The 16849-nt window shown below is 56.2% G+C and overlaps 5 protein-coding genes and 1 non-coding gene across 6 annotated transcripts; 4 read left to right on the forward strand and 2 right to left on the reverse strand.

Moving 5' to 3' along the window:
- The first annotated feature begins 95 nt into the window (after window positions 1-95).
- FA10DRAFT_156128 (hypothetical protein) lies at window positions 96-4320 on the forward strand. Its single transcript, XM_025518128.1, has 3 exons — window positions 96-378; window positions 453-1395; window positions 1450-4320. Exons 1-3 carry the CDS (start codon window positions 173-175, stop codon window positions 4180-4182), a joined length of 3882 nt encoding a protein of 1293 aa, XP_025375360.1. The 5' UTR covers window positions 96-172; the 3' UTR covers window positions 4183-4320.
- Window positions 4321-5111: 791 nt separating this feature from the next.
- FA10DRAFT_t38 lies at window positions 5112-5226 on the forward strand. Its single transcript has one exon. It is a non-coding gene; the product is annotated as a tRNA-Leu (tRNA).
- Window positions 5227-5406: 180 nt separating this feature from the next.
- On the reverse strand, window positions 5407-6975 carry FA10DRAFT_243514 (Ribokinase-like protein). Its single transcript, XM_025519309.1, has 3 exons — window positions 6686-6975; window positions 5738-6621; window positions 5407-5672 (listed from the first exon to the last, which is right to left on the reverse strand). Exons 1-3 carry the CDS (start codon window positions 6850-6852, stop codon window positions 5551-5553), a joined length of 1173 nt encoding a protein of 390 aa, XP_025375361.1. The 5' UTR covers window positions 6853-6975; the 3' UTR covers window positions 5407-5550.
- Window positions 6976-7067: 92 nt separating this feature from the next.
- On the forward strand, window positions 7068-9947 carry FA10DRAFT_254187 (hypothetical protein). Its single transcript, XM_025519721.1, has 5 exons — window positions 7068-7383; window positions 7547-7793; window positions 7853-7906; window positions 7972-8034; window positions 8091-9947. Exons 2-5 carry the CDS (start codon window positions 7550-7552, stop codon window positions 9935-9937), a joined length of 2208 nt encoding a protein of 735 aa, XP_025375362.1. The 5' UTR covers window positions 7068-7383; window positions 7547-7549; the 3' UTR covers window positions 9938-9947.
- Window positions 9948-10037: 90 nt separating this feature from the next.
- Window positions 10038-15371, reverse strand: FA10DRAFT_243517 (hypothetical protein). The gene is made up of 3 exons (XM_025519310.1): window positions 15015-15371; window positions 14855-14951; window positions 10038-14788 (listed from the first exon to the last, which is right to left on the reverse strand). Exons 1-3 carry the CDS (start codon window positions 15231-15233, stop codon window positions 10215-10217), a joined length of 4890 nt encoding a protein of 1629 aa, XP_025375363.1. The 5' UTR covers window positions 15234-15371; the 3' UTR covers window positions 10038-10214.
- Window positions 15372-15460: 89 nt separating this feature from the next.
- Window positions 15461-16848, forward strand: FA10DRAFT_268382 (hypothetical protein). The gene has a single exon (XM_025522305.1). It carries the CDS (start codon window positions 15529-15531, stop codon window positions 16672-16674), a length of 1146 nt encoding a protein of 381 aa, XP_025375364.1. The 5' UTR covers window positions 15461-15528; the 3' UTR covers window positions 16675-16848.
- Window position 16849: the final 1 nt, after the last annotated feature.

Consider the following 16849-nt stretch of genomic DNA (forward strand, 5'->3'; position numbering starts at 1 on the left):
TGGAAAGTCTAAAGCTGGGGCACGTGATGCAAACGCGGGTTCGCGCGCTCTCCACCCGTCTGCAGTAGGCCTAGTGTTGGATTTTCGACTTGGCCCTCACCCGTTCGCTCTCTCTCCCCCACTGCTCACCATCATCCACCCCTCGAGCTCAGCGTCGCCGCCGTGACGCATCATGGCTTCATCATCCAAGATAGCTGCCACGATGGTGGGGTCTTCGTCGTCTAGAGACGTCACGACCCAAAGGAACCTCCTTGAGCACGTCAACGACCTGCGAAGGTACGCCAATTTGGAAACGCTCAACGACTTTGTCGCCAACGGAGGACATGGCTGGCTTGAGGCTATGGTGGATCACGCGAAAGTCTCTTACAAGCACTACAAGTGAGTCTCAAGCCTGACTATTTGCGTCATTGTAGCATCCAATGCTGACCTCGACTTGGACTACGTCGAAACAGAGAGTCGGAAGAGGATGACACGATCACTGGCAACGTGCATCAAATGGCCGGCGATCTGCTCAAGACGCCCTCTCGTAAAAAAGGCATTGCCCACAAGACGAAGAAACCGGCCACGAAGAAACAAGGAAACAAGCCTAGAGAACCGTCACCAGATCCCTTTGGAGGTGACGACGTGGGAAGGGTGCCACTGGTAGCCGATAACAACAAAGAAAACACCAACGGACGACAGGCCTCCTCCTCTGACAACAACAACAGCAGCAGCAGTGGACTACTCCGCTCGACCAGAAGTAGAGCGGATAAGAGCCAGTTGATAGAGAAGCTTCCCAATCCTTTCCAAAAACGGGTCCTCGAGGCAAAAGAGAACGCAAAGAAGGCATCAACGAAGGTCAAGTCCTCCGATGTGACAGAAGAAGGCTCTCCCGTCTCAGCTGCTGGTCCCTCACAAGTAAAGAAACAAGGTAAAACCACCACAGGGAAGGCAACAGCTAAACAGACAGCTCGGAACGCTAGTACTGCAAAGAAGACAGGCCAGAGCAAACCGGCTGAGGCTTCTTCCAAGGCAAGCGCGGTTCAGGAGGCCTCTTTTGCGTCGACTGCCTTTGTCTCCGCGACGGATGGTGCCGGCAACGAAGAAAATGGCATCCATTTCGAAGAGAGCAGGGAAGACTTTGATGAGGGGAAAGCTACGCCTTCCATGGAGGTCGAGGAGGGCGACGAGCCGAGAGAGTCTACGCCTCCCCCGCAAAGCCCCACCAAGGCCGAGCGCGACAATGCGTCTTTCCAGGCCAGGCTAAAGCTTGAGGAGAGTTTGGCTCGGTTGACTGGCCATGGCGACGACGAGTTTTGCGGGAGCGAAGATGAGGAAAACGAAGATGATGCTCCAGCAGAAGACGAAGATAGCGCGCGGACAAAAGTGGGCGCACATCGTGACTTCGAAGACCAGGTGGGAGCAGAAGCTTTACCGAATGGGAAAACGACGCACATTGATGCGGAAAAGGAGACTCTTGAGATCCAAATCAAGGGCGAAGTGGCGCAGTCGCCGCCCTCTTCCGACGTCAGGCCTAGTGATGCAAGACCACCATCTGTCGATCATACGAACAAGCAAGACTCGAATTCGGTCCCAGCCTCTGACGACTCCGCGTCGACCCGTCCCGTCGTGTCGATGATGGAGGACCTTGGTCTGGGCAAGCCTTTGAGTACAACTTTGACTTCGACGAAACGCGCCCTCTCTTCTTTCTCCACGACGAAAAGGGCAAACGTGGTCGCAACAGCACCGGAGCCCGCGACAATGGCGACGACTATAAAGTCTAGCTTCCTCTCCAAGAGTCTCAGGATGGCATCAAGCGAGAATAGCCTCGAGGAAGAGAAGTCGAGTGGTCCGCAGGAGGATCGTAAAGAGCCATCAAACAGTGAAGCGGGAACGGCTGCGCCTTCTCCCGCCCCTCGATCTCCGCCCAGCTCTGAAGTCCCTGCCGAATCGTCATCGTCTTCATCATCATCATCGTCAAGAAAGCGAAAGAACAGCGTCGTGGAGGTCGATAACGCAACCAAGACCTCATCGCCCGAGAAGACGCCAACAGACGCTTCTAGCAAAGCGCGGAAGGTGTCTCCACAGACCAGCTCGGCCAAGGAGGCTCAGACAAGTCAGCAGTCAGCGAAGGCCACCCTTGCCAGCCTGCGTTCCCAGATCGAGACCTACTCAAAGCCGGCGTCGCAGAAGTCGACGACAAATGCGGTTGGCCTCGGGCAGAAGGGATGGACCAGCCCGGTCTTGGGCCGCTTTGCCTCGCAGATGAGCAGCAGGTTGCCCAAGTCGCCAACAAAGGCCAAAGGTGCGGTCCCTGGCAGCGAGGCCGGCCAATTGAAACTTCCTGCTTCACCTGGAAAGAACGCAGCAACATCGACAGCAACAGCGCGCTCATCGCCGGCAAAGCCTTCGCGCTTACCTCTTGCCTCAACGACGCCAGCGAATTCGCCAGGTCCCAAGGCGGTAGCCCAGCCAAGAGCAGCTGTCGATCCTTCTCCTTCAAAATCGCTGTCTCCTGATAAGGGACCCTCCAACAGTCGCGTCAGAGAGGAGCCAGACGCGAAAGATAAGGTGTCTGATGGCCCAGAGGAAGAGGACAATCTTGAAGATGATGTGTCGACCGACTCAGGAGAGGAGAGCAGCAGCGCCGATGACGAAAGGTCCGAAGGTGATCTTTTGCTGGAGGAGATTGCTGCCAGCTCCACAAGGCCTCTGCAGCAACAGCAGCAGCACTCGCAGACGAGGCCTAGCAACAATCCGCGACCTCCAGGGGCTTCGATGATTCGGCCGATGGCGGCAATGCCAAGAAATGCAGCTCAGAGCTCTCATACGATCAAGTTACCGTCCAAAATGGCGCCTTCCACATTGCCTCCGTCGTCTAGCACGAGCCAGGCCAACAGCGGTTGGCTGGGCAAGGTCAAGAGCTTCATCGGATTGCCTCCGGGGATTCCGGTACCTGTTTCATCTGCGTCCGGCGACCAATCGAGCTCGTCGACCCAAACAACTTCGTCGCAGCCTCACTCGATCTCGAGCAGTTCTGGCTTCGTCCCGAAAACGATTCACAACAGCGCCGGGGCAAAGGCTGGGATGTCGAAGCCTGCCGAACTCCCGCGACCAGCGTCAGCCCTTAATACCTCGCACACCTCGTCGAGCAAGCCTCAGAGTGTCATCAGGGCCGAAGCGGCGCGAAAGAAGGAGACGGAGAAGGCACGCGAGAGGGAAGAGCGGCTCAAGCAGATCCAGGCGCAGAGGGAGGCGAGAGAGGCGGCCGCTAGCAATACGGGCAAACGTGAACGAGAAGAAACCAAGCCAAAAGCGACAGCCCCTGCTCAGCAGCGCCCGGCTGTCAATGCCAGCAACAATGCTGAGACGGCAGGTAATAAGAAGCGCAAGTCGAATGAAGGTGCAGCCGTGCCTGTCAAGGCTGCTGCTCAGCTATCCGCTTCCACAACGAACCATAAACTTGGAAAGCCACCAAGCCAGCAAAATCTTCGTCTCGGCCAGCCCAGCGCCAGCGCACGTCCCATGATGCCGTCGAAGCCTGCCTCTCAACAGGCCCAGAGTACAAAGTCGAGCCAACAGCAGGCAGTCTTTTCGAACCAGAATGTGTTCCAGATGGCAAAAGCGTCTACCTCTACGACAACCAACCTTGTACGCCCCGCCAGCCAACAAGTAACCCAAGCTCATGGCCAGCCGCAACGCCAAGGAACGGGTAGTCGTGTCGTGCAACCTGCTCAAGCGCAGGGCTCGCAGCCAAAGAAGCCACAGAAGCCACAGAAGGAGGAATACATCGAGTTGGAGGAACCGCCGTCCGAATACAGCGACTCGGAAGATGAGGCGACGATTGCGCGCCGAGCCAAGCACAAGCCGTGGGAGACGCGAGAGGGCCTCGAAGCCGCGCTGCTTCAGCAGGCCGATATCGACGCCGATGAAATTTTTGGCGTTCCGCAGGGCAATGTGCCCCTCGAAGAGATGATTCCTCCTCAATCGGAACACGAAGCTAGGGCAAGGAGGAGGCCCAGGAGCTCGAGTGCGAACTGGTCTGGCAAGGACGGCCTGCAGCAGTATGAGATTGATCGCTACAACAAGAGGCTGGGCATCGTGACTGGATCAACGCCGGCATTAGCGTCTTCGTCGGTGAAGTCGCCCGTGAGGACTAGCAGCTTAGCGCAGGACGCCAGGATGCAAGCCAGGCAGGGTTGACTTGTCTTTCAGCAACAATGATTTCTCCGCTCCTTCCATTGACAACGACCTTGCTATTGTTCTTACACTCATACATGTACTACCCCATTGTCTCGCGTATACTCATGCAATTGCTGATTCTGCTCTCTTCGATTACCATGGAAAGATTTTGTTCTTCATGGTCGTCGCGACTGTATCAAACGCGCCTCTTCCCTCTCTTTCATGGACCCTGCCATCTCGTTCTCATTCTTTGAGCCGCCTGCGAATTTGTTTACAATCCTTTCCAAGAGACTACCGTGAGCGCTGAGCATGAAAAGGCTCTGGGACCTCCATGGCATAATCGAAAAGGATGGGGATACAAGAAGGAGAGGAAGAGAGTAAAGAGAGGTCTCGAAATGCATTAAAGATTCGAGGACCCATCCTCGGAAAGCTGGGACGTCTCGTCCCGATGGCGCTTGTTGGCGCGAGTATGCTCTGTGGGTCGCATAGCGGGGGTGATATTCGACTGGAAAGCGTTCGACGTGCCAGCATGATGAATTGTTAGATTTTCCGCGATTGTGAGAGGCATTGTGTCGTTCTTCATCTTTTGTTGACGGCATCGCCGGGTAGAATGACCGGCAGCGTTGCAGGTCTTGCAGAATTTTCGCTTGCAAGCGCGCGTGGGATGCTAGGGAGCCCAACAAGAGTAAAGACAAGCGAGATGTAGCAGGGTGGGCACGGTTAAGGGAAGGTGAATTGATAGAAAGCAGGAAGACAATTAGGAAAGGAACCAAGGAGCACGAAGAGAACGAAAGATTTTACCGGCTCGTCATTGGCATCATGTCGGCAAATAAAAAAAACAAAGCCAGGGACGAGAAGGCGAGCGAGATGGTAGGCGATGATGAAGATGACAAGAGTCAGAAAAGGCGAATATTTATATAAATAAGAAGGGTGAATAGAAGTAACTTGTCGGTGGAATGGCATAGTGGTTATTGCGTTGTGTTCAGGTATCTTCGGTCCTTGCTAAGAGCATGGACAAAAATCGCAATCTCTTCGGAGGCGTGGGTTCGAGTCCCACTTCCATCATTCTTTTTTCTCTTTTAGGCCGCGACCCCGCCTGGTCAGCATACTTTCTTTTTTCCCTTTCCGCATTCTGATCTGTGATGACCATGAAGGCAGCCATCGAATAGAAGCAGTGGTGAAGGGCAATGTGGTAAACGAAGGACAAAAAGACATGAAGGCGAATGGAGGCGAAAGAAACATGCAGTCGGATTTTCCGCGCAGGAGCATCACACAGATTGCTACACTGCGTAAAAGTATACTTGTCATATAACTCTCAAAACAGCAAAAATCTACCGTTTCACTAACCAGGAGCCGCCTCATTGCGACCGAAACACACATTATGAAAGTTCAATGAAGGTCAAGACTGACGGGCGCTCTACTTTCGAGCTGAACCAGCCGCTCCTGTGGGCTTTCGCCGTTCCATTTTCCTTCCTTGAAGTCAGGAAGGCCTTGCTGTTCGACGATAAAAGCTGCGATCAACCAGGAAGGTGAGCTCCTTCCGACGCAATGCTAGCAGCGAGAATCGCAGACTCACAAGCGGAAACGGAACCCACCATTGCCGCTTTCAAGGCCACACCCAAACTCCAGCTCTCCGAAGACCGTCTCTGCCGCTTTTCTTGATCATGCAGAACGAGGGAAGCAACAAAACCGCCCAGCCATGCGTTGCCTGCGCCTGTGACATCCACCACACGGTGCGAATCTCTTTCCGTGTGATAGGCTTCTGCCCAGCCCATTTGGTCCTTGCTGTCCTCCACAGCAGCCGAAGAAGGGACCAGTACTGCGCTGCCGTACTTGCCCGCACGGATGCAGACAAGGGGTCTCGACGAAGGAGGACACCGTTCCGCGAGGCCGACGGCGAGCCTTCTGGCGAGCGTCGCACAGATGTGGTCCGTCGAGAGCACAGACGCGGGTGAAAGAATGTCTTGGAGGGAGACAGAAAGAAAAGAAGCAGCCTCTTCGTGGTTCGGACTGATGATATCGATACGCTGCATGACACTGATGCAGTCGAGGAGATTCTCTGCTTTCGCGCTGTCCGGAATAGGTTCCCAGACGAGCTTCGGCCGCTGTCCATCATTCCAGTGGTCCTTGAGCTCGTCGACCTGGTCCACGATCTGCAGTGCCCGCTGAGGCGAGCAGATGAAGTGGATAAAACGAGGAAGTTTCCCAGATACATTTCCACTCGAAGCCGCCTCCTCGAGCAGGTGGATGGGATCCAAGCGGATCTTTTCTGAAAGGTACTCGAACCCTCTCTGCTCGCCACGGTATATATTGACGGCCCTTGTTGTTCCTCCTTGCTTCCTCTCTCGCCATCGCCAAAGCCCGTTGCTGCCTTTGGAAAACGTATTGAGCTTATCCTGAATAGCTTGCGGGAAATCTGATCCGCGATCTATTGTCATGGAGATGTTCTCAGGGTCAAGCCTGGCGTATACAAGGGTCAGCGGGGCCGACAGCAATGGGAGGAAGGGAGCCCATTTAGACCTACCATACCCGGGCCCCGATCGCAAAGTAGGTCCCGCCCCCTCCGATCTGGTCGCCGAGGCCTCGGTCGCCGAGATCCTGGCCTGTCTGGGGATCCTCGAATCTAAATATGTCTATGATAAACATTCCCAGGGTCGCGACCCAGGTTTCTGGAGCAGACGCCATGGCCATAGTGGCAGACAGAGGGCGCTCACTCGACTGGTGATGAAGGAGTGAAGCTCCAGTCAGGGCACGGCCCTTTTGAGCACTGTCGGCGGAATTGATCTTCCAACACGCTATATCGTTGCTTGAGAGTGACGCCGTGCCTGCAGCGCGCATTTTTTCTGTGCGCTAAAAGTAAAGCACCAAAAAACACGTTGTGAGCGTTGCTGGCCGCGTCGCCCGTTATTATTCTCTCTTTCTTTCTCGCTCTTGCCCCAGTGCCCCTCGTCTCCTTTCTCTTTCCTCCATCTCCCACCTGCTGTGCGCCAAGGGTCGTACCTCGTCAGCGCGCCGGTCGCCCCTCCATTCGCCTGTCGACAGTCGTCTGTCTGCCTATCTGCCTGCCTCAGAAACCATTCTCAGGAGTGCCTTTTTCTCTTCGTCAGCGACAACACTAACATATCAACACCACGTCGAAGTAGGCTCGCTCGATCTGGACCGCTAGCTTCAGAGAAGCTATCTTACAGGAACAAGGAGCTTTTATCACGTACAGCAACGACAGTGAGTCTCGCATGACGCCATAGGCAGAGCGGGGCGGGGCTGCATGCGTGGAGCTTGGGCGGTGCTTGAATCGTCGCTGGGCTTTGCTCTCTCAGGTCCTTGTTCGCTCTCCTTTCTTTTGCGCTGGCATTTGCTCATCGCGGTCGGCTCATCTCATCACCAGATCATGTCAGACTTTGGCTCGCTTCGACCCCCCGCTTCGCCAGGTCGTGCCTCGTCGCCGGTCGGAGGCACTAACCCGAGCTCGAACCGGTACTCGCTCGGTAAGCAGTCCTCTGGAGGCGGCCCTGGGGGCCCGGTCAGGAGCCCGAGCATGGGTACCATGCCCATGCCAAACACGCCAGGTAGCGCTCGAGGTCTCAGGCCTAGCTCGGAGCTTCTCGGTATGGCCCAGCAGGGGACCCCAGAGTGTGAGTGTATTCGCTAGCACACCCACTGTGGTTCCATCGAATTGACCTGTTCCGATCAGCCGACGCCATCGACAAGTGGTTTGAAGACCTGCAGAACTACGAGGCCACTCTTGGTAGGTTGATGAATTTGGTGACGTGATGTACAGGCAGCGTTTGACGAGATTTTTTGTGCACACAGAGGAGATGGCTGCTGCTTCCCTCGACCAAAACTTCAAGGAGGAACTGAGCGCCATTGAGCAGTGTGAGTCTTCTCCTTTAGCCTGGACAAAGCAGCCTAATCTGACTCCTTTCACATAGGGTTCCGCGTTCTTTCCGAGGCTGAGCGTACGGCGGCTCTCTACAGCCTGCTGCAGGAATCAACGCAGGTCCAGATTCGTTTCTTCATCACTGTCCTTCAGCAAATGGCGAGGAGCGACCCCATGTCGGCCCTTCTCTCGCCCTCGCACCCTCAGTCAGGCTCAATGGCTGAGCAGATGGAGGCGAAGCTGGCCTCCCTCGGGCTCAAGAGCCCTAGCGCCATGAAGTCGCCTGCTTCACCCAACAACCGCGGCTACCGACAGTCGTCTGACGCTGCTGGCTTCCTCAGCCCCAATGCGGCCGCCATGTATTCGCCTGGTCACGCTGAGGCTGCTGCCACACTCGCAGCTCAGCGCGCCAAACTCAAGGCTAACCGCATCTCGGCCCCCGGCACCCTCGCAGGTGAACATGGCAGTCGTAACTTCTCGGGAGGCAGTCTGGACCAGGTCCAAGAGCGAGGCAGTGGCTCTGGTTCTGGTGCCGGTGCAGGCTCCGAAGGCGCCATGGGCCGGCCCAAGTCGACCGACGGCCTCTCGGCGGCCTCCAAGAGCCCTCGCCCTAGCGGACCTCTGGACGATCAACTTTCGCCAATCACCTCGTCTGGCAACTGGGCCAGCATGGGCAATACTCCCTTGATGCCAATGTTCGACGATGGAAACAACAGCGGTGCCGATGCAAACGCCACCCTCGAGGCGGCCGCCGCTCAGCTCGCCTCCGTCGGTGGACAGGGCAACCGGAACGTGTTGCTGGACAATGATGTGAGCAAGTATCGCCGCAAGTCGCCCCAAGCACCCATGTCTGGAGGTCAGATGGGCAACCAACAGGGTAACAATGGTGGAGTCCAAGGCGTCTTGTCGGGCATGTACAATGCTGCTACCGGCGACCACCACCACCACTCGAGCCCACATGCCAGTCCCAATGTTGCCGCTACCAATGCCTCCCCGGGTCCTTGGAACTCTACGCAGAATGACTTTCTGCGTCAGGCGATGGCCAATACGGCGTCGCCCAACGCGGGACAGGGCGCGTTCAACCTCGCGCAAATGTCGCCGAATTCGCTTGCGGGACTACAGAGCCCCTCGGGCGGGCTGGGGAACCCAATGAATATGCAGATGATGAATGCCATGGCTGCCATGGGCGGCCTAGGAAACATGTCCGCCGCCCAGTTCATCCAGATGCAGCAGCAGATTATCCAATCTCAACAGCAGATTGCTGCCTTGGCGGCTGGCGGCAACAATCTGGCCGCCTTGTATCAACAGCAGCAAGGCTTTGGAGCTCCCAACCGAGGACAAGGCATGAGGAGCGGCGGCATCTTCGGTGGCTCTGGGCTCTCGCCCGGCTCGATGGGCGCCAATGCTGGACGGCGATCACCGGGAATGACGACCTCTCGGCTTCCTTCAAGCGCGCGCACCAATGTATCCTCAACCAGCACGCAGGGTGGCGCGCAAAAGGAGGCAAACGAGGAAGATGTGGCAGACATCAACATCATTTCAGATGTGCCAACGTGGTTGCGCCACCTGAGGCTGCACAAGTACACGCCGAACTTCGAAGGGAGCAACTGGCGAGAGATGGTGCTCATGGACGACGCCGCCCTCGAGGCGAAGGGCGTCGCTGCGCTGGGAGCTCGACGAAAGATGCTTAAGACATTTGAGATCGTCAGGGAAAAGCACGGGATCACCTTGCCTGGCGGCGGCACAACTGCACCCAAAGATGACGAGACCAAGGAGGACGATGATGATGGCGGTGACGGTCCAGAAGTTGGCGCCGGTAGCGACACGCAGCAGGAATCATCGGTTGCTGCAGCAAAGAAGGACGATGATGCTTCTTCTCAAGTCGCTACGCAAGTGTAGAGACTTGACCAAAAAAAAATTCCTTATCGAATGTGTGTTTCGTTTCTCTCCCCTTCTTCCATCTCTTCTCCCCCTCCTTTCACTCTCTCTTCTTTGGGCAAATTTGGGATCTCATCTACATAAATTCTGCGACATCCCTGTCAAATACGGCGATTCTCCATCCTTTTTGTTAAAGAAATGTACCGAGGGTTATTTTCTTCCTTGGGCAGATCGAAGAGCAGATTTACATTGCGAATGAACAACGCTGACTAGATGAAGGAAAACAGATCGATCATGATCATGACGGGGGCGTGAATGTTGATTCGTGCAGTCTTCGCAAACTTTGGCTGGCGCTTAGCAATCCTCCTCTACCCTCGTCGTCGGAGTCTCCGTCTTCATCTTCGTGCTGCTGCGAGCGTGATGCTGCATGCAGCGTCGAGGACGATCCACTCCTCCTTCCCAGGCTCGCACTCCAGTCTCCAAGGTTTCCAAACAATTTCAAGGGCGATTTGACGTTGCCGGAGGTGCTCACCGTGCTCGTCTTTCGGGTGCGGACTGGGAGGGTCTGGGTAGGATGTATGTTCGATGATCTTCTCGGTCCGGCTCTTGGCTCTCTCGGCGGGGACACGGGCGAGCGAGCGAGAACGGAAAAGCCTGATCCGCCCGGCTTGCCGTCATGACTGATCCTGGGCGAAGTTGATGAGGACACTGCCGAGAATGTGCTGCTGCCTGCTCTCGGGGAAGCATCTTCGCCTCTAGACGAACCAGCCTCATTGGGAGCTCCGATCGCTACAGAGGGAGTCGAGTAGTTGGATCCTTGGGCAGTCTGCATCGTCATGCCCGAAATAGCACGCGTTGGCCTTGGCGCTGCAGATCTAACCGCGAAAGCACCCACGGAGGAAGCGTTGGAGGAAGTTACCGACGTCGTGGATGGCCTTCTCCGCTGCCGCCGACCGGCGGCGAGGCCAGCACTCCTCGCTGGAGGAGCTTGCGACAGAGTCGCATCCTCGCCGGATCGAGCTTCCTTTCCTTTTCCTTTGTCTTGCGCGGGAGTAGTAGTGGCTTCCACACCCTTATTGTTCTTCTGCGCAAAATAGTCCTCCATTGGCGCATTGCCACCCATCAGTGCCGGGGCAGGGCTCTGCGAAAAGGGATTTGGAGGCTCCTGGAGTCGTGCTGTGGATGGCAATGCAGCAATAGCATTGGAAGGCAGCCTCTCCTCTCCTCGAGCAGCCGGTTTGGCAAGGGTCGCAGCGATGCCTACATCAGTTCCAACCGCCTTCCTCTTCGTTCCAAAGGCCGGGCTGGCTAGATCGAAGATGCCTCCTGGCGACCGAAGCCCTCCTCCCGCTCCACCCGCTGTGTTCAAACCTCTTTCTCGCTCTCGCTCAGAGGCCAGGGGCCATCGTGCTGTACCTCCCGTTAGACCGTTGCCGGACGCCTCGTAAGGCCAGTGACTCCCTTTAAAGGCTCTGGCGATGCCCGAGATGGCTGGTGGGGAGGAAGCACGGGAGAGAGATTGGCGCTGAGGATTCGCACTGGGTTTCGACATAGTAGCCGGCGTCGAAGTAGAGAGGAAGGTTGTCGACGTGCGTTGGGTCTGGTCGGCGATGCCATCGTCACCGCCGGCTTCTCCCTGGGCGGGAGACCCATTCTCAGGCGTCAGCGCCGGCGGACTGGTTTCTTCGCCGCCAATAGGCGGAAGGCCTTCGCTCGCTTGTCTACGCGAATCTATCGCGACCGCTGCAGAAGCAGAGGCAGATCCAGACGCTCGAGGGACGCTCTCGGACCTCCGCAGCTGAGGTTGCGTCTTAAAGCCAGCCTCACCAATTGATGCCGATGTCTTTCGTCGAGTTGGACCAGGAGCACCGACAGTGTTGACAGTCTCGTGGTCGGCGTCCAAGACGTAGTAGCGCATACCATCGGGCAGATTGAAAGGGTTGCCCTCCTCTCCAGCGGCTGAGTTGGTGACCCTTTCCGAAATTGAAGTTATGCGAGACAGGACCCAGTCCCGATTTTTGCGCTGCTCAACCATGGCGCTCTCTTTGTTCAAAAAATGATGCGGCGATCCCACGTTGAAAGCCGCCCAGGGCTTCGATGCGCTTGTATCGTTTCGCGTTGGCAAGAAGAGGCAGAGATCGCCAACGGCAAAACTCTGGTAGGCGATGCGCTTCCTTGATAGATCTTGGGCCACACGGTACTTCTCATTGAGAGTTCGGTATGCCTTCATCCACTTCTTGACGTACTTTGTCACGGAGTCGAGCTTGTTGCGAGCCTCGTCTTGGGCGTAGGGGCTCTCGGCCGCTTTAAGCGCTTCTAGCACAACCTCTGCTGAGGCGAAGCGGGGGTCGGCCTCAAAGGCATCGAAGGCTTCCCTTCTTTGAGGATCGTCAGTATTCGCCTGCGTCGTCAGGGCGTGGGACGTATCAACGGCGGGTGCGGACTCGCTCGCTTCTTTCGAAGCCCGTTCCTTTGAGCTTTTGGTCGACAGCGTCGGCAAAGCTCGCACAAAGCGGCTCAGCTCAATCGTCTTTGCAACCATTGGCCGAGTGTGGTTCAGGATGCCATCGAGCTGTCGTTCAACGTGACGCTTGGCCATCTCTGCATCGGCAGCTTCGTCCTTAGCCGCTTCTAGCTGCTGAACGAGCGCGTCGTGGGCCTCGTCGGCAGCCTCTAGCTGCCCCTTGAGCGAAGCTACTTCTTGTCGCTGCTGGCTCGCCTCGGCCTGCGCTTTGATGCTCCTCTCTCGTGTCGCTTCGAGGTCCTTCTCCTTACTCTTAAGATTCTCTTCCAAGATGGCACGGTCGCCGTCTGCCTCTGCGCGAGAGCTGCGAAGGGCTTTATCCTTGGCTACCTCGGCTTCCTGAAGCTGGTCACGAGCCTCTCTCGTGTCAGCACGCGCTAATCGAAGCTGCTCTGTGAGGTCGTCGATGCGATGATGGGCCGACGAGAGCTCCCTCTCCGCTGAACTGCCCTCGCTCAAGAGGGCCTCGATACGGTTGCTTGCATCCTCTTTAGCCGCCTTGATCTCTTCAAGCTCAGCTTGCATCTCATGCAAATGCGTTTCGAGTTCGCTGCTCCGTTCTGCTTCGTCACTAGCCTCGGCTTTGGCTTGGTTTTCGGCCCGATTCGCCTCTTCCACTTCGTCCCGGAGCCTCTGCAGCTCGTCATGCATATTGATACGTCGAGCTTCTTCAGTCTCTGCGTCCGCTCGAAGGTTTTCGAGGAGCCTCTTCGCTTCCTCATGGGCGGAGCGCTCTGTATCAATCGTCGCCTCCTGCGACCGAAGCTCCGCTCGAAGTCTGCTCGCCTCGTTGCGGAGGGCAGTGATCTCTTCGTCTTGTGCTTGTGCTGCAGATCGTTTGGTATCTGCGAGCTGCCGCTGAAGTTCCTCAACCTCTTGCTGCATCTTTTCTCGCTCGACCTTCCAGCCCCGTGCATGTCCGTTCGAGGGTGCAGACCTGATGCGCCTCAAAAGCCGAGCCTCCTCATCCTCGTCCTCGTCTTCGTCCATGCTCTCCTCATCCGAGTCACCTTGCTTGAGCAGATTCATCTCGACCAGCCGCATGAACTCGCCCTCGAAATTATCAAGCCTGTCAACGAGGGCACGAAGCGCCTTCTTCGTCTCCTGGAGCGGCCCCTGGCCCTCTACGAAGTCGTCGCCGGAGATCTGGCGGTCAATGTCGTCGACCATCTTGAAAAAAGCTTCGAGGTCTTCGCGCTCAATCACCACGGCGCTCTCGCCAGTTGCAGCCGTCGATATCTCTAGCGAAGGCGTGGTGTCATCGAGACCCTTTACGTCCCAGGGCAGCTGGCCCATAACCTCACGTTTGAAATCGGATCTTCGGCGCCGCTCAATACTGGTTAGAGACGCCATGAGCTCGGCCATGCCTTGACTCCTCGATAGATAGGCCTTGGTGAACTCTCGCCGCCGCACAATCTCAATGAGAGACGAGCCATAGGCCCAAAGCATGTTCTTGAGGCGAGCTAAATGTCGGAAGCCGTCCATGCGGTTGGACTTGAGCTCACTGTCAAGGGCCAAGAGCGAAGCCGACACCTCGTTGAAGTCCGATTGAAGAGCGCTGATGTCGCCCAGCGCGTGCAGACAGCGGTCCACCATGTCGTTTTTGTCGGCAGCAAGTCTCCTGACAGACTGTCTGGCCACCTCGTCGAGGAGGAAGAGCTCATTGATCGCACCTTCGACCCGACCAAGGGCCTCGTCATCGTTTGCCAGCTTCTCTGCCGCGGGCCACCCATTCTCGTCGGGTGAGCACGTCTGGTGGATGTACTGTTCCAGCTCGTCTGCCCGCGAGAGGGCCTGTGTGGCCTCTTCAAGTGACTCGCTCGAGGGCGTGACGCTCGTTGCTTCAATTTCGACCCTCATGGACTCGGTATCTTCGGCTAGCGTCGCCTCGTCCTGAAAGAGCTTACCCAACTGGTCCAAGACCTCCTGGTAGAGCTTGTTGCACGATTCGAATACCGACACCATCTTGGCGGGGCTCACATAGCTGCTCAGCGTCCTCTCTTTCGACCTTTGCCCTCTTCCATCTGGTACCGGCGGCACGATTTGCGGGTTGATTTGGACTAGATTGAGGGTCTTGAGGTCGCGTTCATGCCCCTGTATGAGGCCCTCCATTCGATCAAGCTCCCTCGATGCAAACTCTCGCAGTGTCGACGCGCCAGCCCGGACAGACCTCGCATGGGTCAGCAGGTTGGCCAGGGCGATCTTTGCGCTCCTGTCCATGGCTGAAATGTTGTTGAAAAGCTCCTGAGATCTGCCGTGATGGATGCTGACCGTCGACAAGATGCTGGAGGACCATTCGAGGAGCCCATCGAGGGAGCGGGGTGTGGGTGGATGCACAGCTTCAAAGCCTGAAGAGAGAGGCTCAGCACTGGGAGTCATGGGCGGTATCACGTATTGGGCGAATGCCAGCTCACCATCGATTGGGGGCTCCAGCACAGGAGGCTCCCGCAGATCTTCTGCCACTACGTCAGGATCCGACGAAAGGTAGTCGCGATTGAAGACGAAGAACTCCTGCGCAGGACGGAGAAGATCAGTGCGGCTGCGCGCCACGCCCTGACGATTGTTGCCACTCACCAGGTTCGAGCCAAGCTTGCTCGCACTCGTACTGGCTCCCTCAGCCTGTTCCTCCCGCTCGACTATCCTCTCCATGGCCTCATCGGTGAGCTGGGTGCCGTCCTTTGCCATGCAGATGAGGGAGTCGGTGGGGATCTGCGTCGCAAGGGCAATGGCATCGAGGCTGAAGCGTCCTTGAAGGTTGAAGGAGCGCCCGTTGTGGGCATTGTAGATCTGCATCTTGTGGCGCCAGACGCCTCCTCTCTTCGCCTCGCCTCTGGATCGTTGTCTCGTATTGTCAGGTCGCGTCTCGGTCGGACATCATTTGCGTGAGGCGTACGTATCTGATGATCGACTGCGCGCGTTGTTAGTAGTTAGTAGTGGAGTCAGGTCCAGTCCAACAGCAAGGGTTGCGCGTTGTTCTTTTGCGCTCGGGCCACGGCTCGGAAAATGAAGAGAGCCTGTCACGACATTTATCAAATGGTCGTCGCATCGTTTCGACAGTCTTCCACGAGAACGTCGTCAATAGGCCGTCATGGCGCCTGGTCGGATTCTCATCCGTCTGACCGTTTCGCGCGATAACAATCAGGAAGACCCATGCCAAGTGTCGGTCAGCCAGACGTTGCCCTTCTTCACAGAAGAAGAGCCAAAGACGGAGGAAGAAAAAGGTATGTTCCGGGACCTCGCCAACAAGGCCATTGCCAAACTCCAGGCGGCCGAGACCGAGGTGCTCCGCGTTCTCGAGGAAAAGGGCGTCTCAGTCGAGAAAAGCATCATTTCGATATCCGACGAAAGCGAGCAAAGCTCTTCGGATGGATACAAGGAAAAGAAACATTCACACAGAACGAGTAGAAACAAAGGAAAGAAAGCAGCAGACAAAAAGAAGCGCAGGTGCCAAAGGAGCAGCGACTTGGAAAGCGTCCGTCAACTTCGCCGTTCCTCACGGCCTCATGCAAAAGTCAGTTATGCGCCCGAATGGGACAAGAAGACGGGCAGGCTCCTAGACAGAAAGAAGCGTCTGGCTGAGGAAAAGTGGGCCCTAATTCCTGTCAAGACCACCAAAAGCTCGACAAGAAAGGGCAAAGAGGAATCAAGTAAAACAAAGTTGGCTTCGTCTGATGCAATGAAGAAGAAGAAGAAGAAGAAGAAGAAGAAGAAGAAGAAAGCAAGGACTGAAGAGCACCGCCATGACACAGATGAAGAAGACAAAAGCAATTCCTCAACACCAGAAGACGACGGTCACTCGAGTGAATCAGACGACCAACCTGACGGAAGAACAAGTAAGACTTGGGCCAACTTTTCGAAGTTCAACAACAACGACAAAAGGAAAGGTCGTCCTGAATTTCCTCTGACGTCCAAGAGGCGCCGTGCAGAACGACACGATCACAAGATTGACAAAAAGACGAAGTCTGAGTCGACTTGTCGTGGCAAAGGCCGAAATCCCTCGTCATTATCTTCAGGCCAGTCCAGCGATGACGTTGATATAAACTGCGACAAGGAGATTGTAGAGGCGGAGGTATCAGAAAGCGAGGGTGAGGAGGAGCAGCGGTCTGAAAGCGAGGATGAGACCGGAGACGAAGAAAACGACTTGACTGGCGATGGACCTAAAATGGCCAATGACAGCGGCGTAGCCCTCACCGAGAAAGCTTTCGCTGCACTCAGATCCTCGCACCATGTATGAACGCAACCAGCAGCTGTGAAAACGGTGACGCATCCATCGAAACTCTCTCCGTTTTACCCGTTCGGCCAAAGCACTCTTACAAACGTCTTCACGGCTCCCTAACGCCTCTAGCACCATTGGATACCTCGTCTTTGTACCGATCACCGTCATGGGCTCTGCTTACTTCCCTTTAGCT

This window comes from Acaromyces ingoldii (genome assembly GCF_003144295.1).
Source record: "Acaromyces ingoldii strain MCA 4198 unplaced genomic scaffold FA10scaffold_5, whole genome shotgun sequence".
In the NCBI taxonomy this organism is placed as follows: Eukaryota; Fungi; Basidiomycota; class Exobasidiomycetes; order Exobasidiales; family Cryptobasidiaceae; genus Acaromyces; species Acaromyces ingoldii.

Excerpts from the sequence above, each read along its gene's own strand:
- FA10DRAFT_243514 (XM_025519309.1), bottom strand. The coding sequence starts at position 6,852 with ATGGCCATGGCGTCTGCTCCAGAAACCTGGGTCGCGACCCTGGGAATG. Across the intron at positions 6,622-6,685 it reads GCGATCGGGGCCCGGGTATG|GCTTGACCCTGAGAACATCT; the intron begins GTAGGTCTAAAT and ends TGTATACGCCAG. Across the intron at positions 5,673-5,737 it reads GGTGGGTTCCGTTTCCGCTT|CTTTTATCGTCGAACAGCAA; the intron begins GTGAGTCTGCGA and ends GGTTGATCGCAG.
- FA10DRAFT_254187 (XM_025519721.1), top strand. The coding sequence starts at position 7,550 with ATGTCAGACTTTGGCTCGCTTCGACCCCCCGCTTCGCCAGGTCGTGCC. Across the intron at positions 7,907-7,971 it reads GAACTACGAGGCCACTCTTG|AGGAGATGGCTGCTGCTTCC; the intron begins GTAGGTTGATGA and ends TTGTGCACACAG. Across the intron at positions 8,035-8,090 it reads ACTGAGCGCCATTGAGCAGT|GGTTCCGCGTTCTTTCCGAG; the intron begins GTGAGTCTTCTC and ends CCTTTCACATAG.
- FA10DRAFT_243517 (XM_025519310.1), bottom strand. The coding sequence starts at position 15,233 with ATGCAGATCTACAATGCCCACAACGGGCGCTCCTTCAACCTTCAAGGA. Across the intron at positions 14,952-15,014 it reads GCAAGCTTGGCTCGAACCTG|GAGTTCTTCGTCTTCAATCG; the intron begins GTGAGTGGCAAC and ends CGTCCTGCGCAG. Across the intron at positions 14,789-14,854 it reads GCTGGAGCCCCCAATCGATG|GCTTTGAAGCTGTGCATCCA; the intron begins GTGAGCTGGCAT and ends CTCTCTCTTCAG.
- FA10DRAFT_268382 (XM_025522305.1), top strand. The coding sequence starts at position 15,529 with ATGGCGCCTGGTCGGATTCTCATCCGTCTGACCGTTTCGCGCGATAAC.
- FA10DRAFT_156128 (XM_025518128.1), top strand. The coding sequence starts at position 173 with ATGGCTTCATCATCCAAGATAGCTGCCACGATGGTGGGGTCTTCGTCG. Across the intron at positions 379-452 it reads GTCTCTTACAAGCACTACAA|AGAGTCGGAAGAGGATGACA; the intron begins GTGAGTCTCAAG and ends ACGTCGAAACAG. Across the intron at positions 1,396-1,449 it reads ATCGTGACTTCGAAGACCAG|GAGACTCTTGAGATCCAAAT; the intron begins GTGGGAGCAGAA and ends GATGCGGAAAAG.